General features: G+C 39.6%; 1 protein-coding gene across 1 annotated transcript in view; it reads left to right on the forward strand.

Moving 5' to 3' along the window:
* The first annotated feature begins 1599 nt into the window (after nt 1–1599).
* The window catches only part of ALDH8A1 (aldehyde dehydrogenase 8 family member A1), a 28429-nt gene continuing 24704 nt past the window's right edge, over nt 1600–5324 (forward strand). The window contains exon 1 of the mRNA XM_003790307.3: nt 1600–1832. Coding sequence (XP_003790355.1) covers nt 1695–1832 — 138 coding nt within the window. The 5' untranslated portion in view covers nt 1600–1694. The remainder of the gene's footprint in view (nt 1833–5324) is intronic.

Consider the following 5324-nt stretch of genomic DNA (forward strand, 5'->3'; position numbering starts at 1 on the left):
GCTCCCTTTCAACCTTCTCAACTATGTGCAATCCAAAGAGATTGCACCAACTCCCTAATTAATTCATCCTTCTAAAGCAGTGGTTCTCAACCTGTGGGTCACAACCCCTTTGTAACAATGAAAATACATCATGGTATGAGGAAGGTTGAGAACCACTGTTCTAATGCCTAAATAATATTCCTTACTATGGCTGTAACAATGAATTATATTGTAATTAATATTCTCAAATTGATGATATAGGTTGTGTTTAATTTTTTAATTATTAAAATTTTAATTGATTTAAAAAACGATGTCCTGTGAGCAATTCTGTAGTAGCCAGGTCTTGGAAAGGGAATTGCTAGACCAGAGAAGCAACATTTAAATGGTGACACTGGAAGATTGCCCAATGCAGTGTTCTGGGATCCTCCGATAGGTGGGGTGGGAGAATGTGTGCTTCTCACATCCCCAGAGTGGATGTTATCAATCTTTAAAAACGCTCTCCAGTGTGACTGGCCGATCTGGGCACCTCTTCGTATTTCACATTCCTTGACTAACAGTGAGGCTGAGCAGCTGCTGATATGTTCTTTAGGCAAGTGTGCTCCCTTGGCTATAAGTTGCTTTTTAAATATCCTTTGCTTATCTTTTCTGCTGGGTCCCTCATTTCTCTGACCCATATATGGAAATGCTCCCCTGCACCGTGAATCCCTTGCTTGCTGTATGTGCTGTGCTCATTTGGGGCTTGTATCTTCATGCACGTCTGGGAAGATGTGAGCTGCTGCTGTGGCCCTGGTTTGGGGTGATGGAGAGACAGCTCTTCCCAGAGAAGGCAGCCAAGTAAGGCATAAAAGATGAATGATGGAGAGAGGGTGCTGTCTTCAGTCTCCTCTGTGGGGGGAGCAGTCATGCACTGAAGAAAAAGCATGTGATTGCGGGGCACGGTGGCTCACGCCTGTAATCCCAGCACTGTGGGAAGCTGAGGCAGGAAGATTGCTTGAGCGAGAGTGAGACCCCAACTCATGAAAGAAATGGAAAAACCCAGCTGATGCTGCACTGAGCCCCCTCCAGTAGCTTCGGAGGCTGAGGCAGCAGGATGCCCACAGCCCAAATCTGAGGTTGCAGTGAACTACGAGGCCATTGCACTCTGCTCAGGGCATAGGGTAGAACTCTGTCTCATCAAAAACAAAGAAAGAAAAAAAGAAAAAGCACATGATTTGGAGACTAAAGGACTAGAGTTCATTTGTTGCCAGGTGTGTGACCATGAGCAAATTGACCTCTCCAAGGCTCTGTTTCTTCTATAAAATAAAGGACAGAATGATATACAGGATTGCTGTGTGGAATAAACAGGTCAATTCATGCCAAGGGCTTGCTTTGGGGCCTGGCGCTCTGCCAATGTTTAAGCAATGAACACTTTATGGTGTAAACCTAACGAAATCATACAGAGGATGCCTTCTGACAGTTTGAAAGGGCTCTGAACACACACGTTGGTGTTCGTGTGACACACATAACGTCCTGTAAGTCTGTGAAACATTCCAGAGCTCTCTTCAGAGTTTGGAAACTAGAATTCTCCCTGTCAGGTCACCTCCCACTTCTACTGACTAGCAAATGATTGGGGCTGGGAGCAAGGAGACCAGGGAGCAGTAGGGAGAGTAAGTGGCAGGGAGAGCCTGAGAGCTACTGTGAAGCTGTGAAGGGGGAAGGCAGACTTTTTCCTAGCTATGGCTGGAACAAAGGAACTTTTGATGCTGGAAAACTTCATAGATGGAAAATTTTTACCTTGTAACTCATATATAGATTCTTATGACCCGTCGACAGGGGAGGTGTATTGCAGAGTGCCAGACAGTGGAAAAGAAGAGGTGAGTACATTCGCTCAAAGAAGACTAAACTGTATTTAAATCATTGGCAAATTATGGGGGACTTGATGTTCTGTAAGCAGAAGGGGTTGGGAGAAGGTGTAGAATTGCTGACCATTAGCAGAAGGAAGATTCTGGTTAAGAAGTTTACCCTCAGGCAGGGCACATGTGTGATAGAACAAATGTCAGGTTACCACATTCAAAAGCAAGCAATTATTTTAGCCAGTCTAACCCACAGCCATGTGTGCAGTCTTTTTAGTAATTCTTGGATATTCTCTAATAAGGGTCTAGTACAAAATATTATTTGTAAAATCTGTCACTGTTAAGCACTCTCTTTTCTCTACCAAGAGAAAAATTTACCACTATATTCATGAATTTCTAAAAAATATATCACTTTACACACACACAAAATGAAAGAACGAAAACTCTGATCTTTAGGTTGTCTTGCAAGAATTCCTGTCTTCTAAATACCTAATAAAATAAAATCGATCATTTGAATGATGGACCTCAGTCAAATTCCTCTGTATTTTTGGAGTTAGATTTAATGCCATTCTTTTTCTTATCAAAATACTTAATTGCACATGCATCACATTTTTTTTTTTTAGTGATATAGAGTTAATTTTACCTGGGGAATTTTGTAAAATGTTTGAGACATATTTGATTAGTTCTCGGGTATTGCACTAAGAATGTAAATATATCTGGGGTGATAAATTTGGCCGATGTATGTGTAGTCATCTAATGCCTACTGGATTATAATTTATTCTCCCTAAGGCACAAAGAATTAAAATATTTATAATCGTACCCTTCCTATATGAATATATAGCATCTGTAAAGTTTTTTTTTTTTTAAAGAACTCAGGTATTTTTCTTTTTTGTTAATATTTCAAATCTATCTCTCATTAAAAAAATCTTTAGACTTAAAGATTAATGTTTGCAAATGTTAGCTAATTTGTTGGTTAAACTGTAACCTGCAATTTTGTTTGCTTCGAGTGACCTATGTTAGATGTGGGGAATGCAGCCTGGCGTTTTCCTTGTCCCAGAGTGTTGGGTAAAGTTAAAACTGACAAGTCTGCCAAATGCAGTTGAAATATGTCCTGCAGCTAATATCTCATGCCTTTTTAGAAAACAGAATGAGGTATGGATGTATCTATTAGTATAATAATAGATAGTAACCACTAGTAGAATCATAGATATTTTCGATTTTTCAGCAATCTAACTTACAAATGTCCCATCTGATCCCATAAGTCCCATTATTTTTTCTGGCTTGAAAAATACAGCCACCATACAAATTACATGCTCAATTTCCCAAAAAGTCGCTCCCAGAAAATGTTGCTGGTGCTGCCAACAGTGGCTCCCATTTATTTAGCTTTTGCTATGTGATTTGCATTCACTAAGGCATTTTTTTCAATAAAAAATTATTGATATACAGTAGAACCTCTGTAAGTTAGCCACCCGAAGGACTGAACTAACTGGCCATATATGGAGGTGATCAACATAAGGAACTAGTATTGTACACGTGTACTGATATGTACATGTGGTGCATGTCCAGCCAACCGGACCTTAGGTCAAGGTAAGAAGATGGTCAACAGTGGAGGTTCTGCTGTACATAATGAATTATTGCTGATTATTGTCATTCTTCTGTGCTAATTGAACGCGAGGACTTATTCCCTCTAACTATTTTTGTACCCATTAACCAACTGCTCCTTCTTCTCCCCTCCACTTTCCCTCCCACTGTCCTGCTCTCAATCCTCATGAGATCAACTTTTTTAGCTCCCACACGAGTGAGATCATGGAGCGTTGGTCTTTCTGGGCCTGGCTCATTTCGCTTAACATGGGGTCCTAGAGAGTTCTCCAGTTCTATCCATGTTCTGCAAATGACGGATTTCATTCGTCATTTGGCTGAGCAATATTCCATTGTGTATATATCTCACATTTGCTTTATTCACTCGTCTGTTGCTGGACATTAAGTTGACTCCATATCTTGAGTATTTTGAATGATGTATGAAAACCCAGCGGTGCAGGCATCTCTTTGATATATTGATTTCCTTTTCTTTGGGTAAATGCCCAGGGGTGGGATTGCTGAATCATGTGGTAGACTTATTTGTAGTTTACTGGGGAGCCTCCTTTCTGCTTCCCACAGTGGCTGTACTAATCTACCTTCTCACCAGCAGTCTAAGGGTGCTCCTCTTTCTCTGCATCCCTGTACCGGCATGTGTTATTTTTTATTTTTTTGATAATAGCCATTCTAGCTGGGCTGAGATATCTATCTTATTGTGATTTGGATTTGCATTGCCCTCATGATGAGTGCTGTTGACCATTTTTTCTGTGTTTATTTGTATGTCTTCTTTTGTGAAATGTCTATCCAGATTATTATTGGCCCATTTTTTACTTGGATTTGTTTTGTTTTGTTGGCTATTGAGTTATTTGAGTTCTGGTTATCCATCCCTTGTCAGATGGATGGTTTTCAAATATTTTTCTCCCATTCTGTGGGTTGTCTCTTCAATTTGTTGATTGTTTCCTTTGTTTGAAGAAGATTTTTAGCTTGATAGGATCCTGTTTTCTGTTTTTGCTTTTGTTGCCTGTGCTTTTGGGATCTTACCCCAAAACTCTTTACTCAGTAAAGGTCATAAAAAGTCAGTAGAACTGTTAACTTCAATGTCCTGAAGTGTTTTCCCTATGTTTTCTTTTAGTAGTTGCATAGTTTTAAGTCTTACCTTTAGGACTTTAGTCCCTTTTGGTTTAATTTTTGTATACGGTGAGAGTCGAGGGTTTACTTTCATTCTTCTGCACATGGATGTCTGGTTTCCCCAGCACCATTTACTGCAGGCACTGCCCTTTCCCCAGTGAATGTTTTTGGCATCTTTGTTGAAAATGAGTTGCCTTTAGACACATAAACGTATTTCTGGATTTTCTATTATGTTCCTTGCACTACATGTCTGTTTTATGCCAGGATTATGCTAGTTTGCTTACTATAGTTTTGTAGTATATTTGGAAGTCTGGCAGCATTCATTCACTAAGCTCTTTAATATGATTGTCTCAAATAGTGAATTATGACAAGTTAGAAATTAGACTCTATCATCATCCTTATTTTATAGGGGACAGTGTGCTAATGCTCTCATCTCTGATGCTTAGCTCCATGGACACACACGTGTTTGTGGGGCACATTTCCATTATAACATTAGTCATAAGCCCAGGCTGGAGTCAGACTGCCTGCTTCAAAGACCACTTGGTATCTTTGACCTTAACTTAGAGTTGAACATCTGTGTGCCTCAGTCTCCTTATCTGTAAAATGGGGGTAATAATACTTGATAATGTTGTTCTGACAATTAAACAGACAAATAACACAAAGCCTTTAGAATCTGGCATGTAATGATATGATAGTATATCTGGAAAACACAAGGGATTCTACTACAAAACTCCTAGAAGTGATCAAGGAATACAGCAGCGTCTCAGGTTACAAAATCAACACTCATAAATCTGTAGCCTTTATATATAC

This window comes from Otolemur garnettii, unplaced genomic scaffold (genome assembly GCF_000181295.1).
Source record: "Otolemur garnettii isolate 467f Iridium unplaced genomic scaffold, OtoGar3 scaffold00042, whole genome shotgun sequence".
In the NCBI taxonomy this organism is placed as follows: domain Eukaryota; kingdom Metazoa; phylum Chordata; class Mammalia; order Primates; family Galagidae; genus Otolemur; species Otolemur garnettii.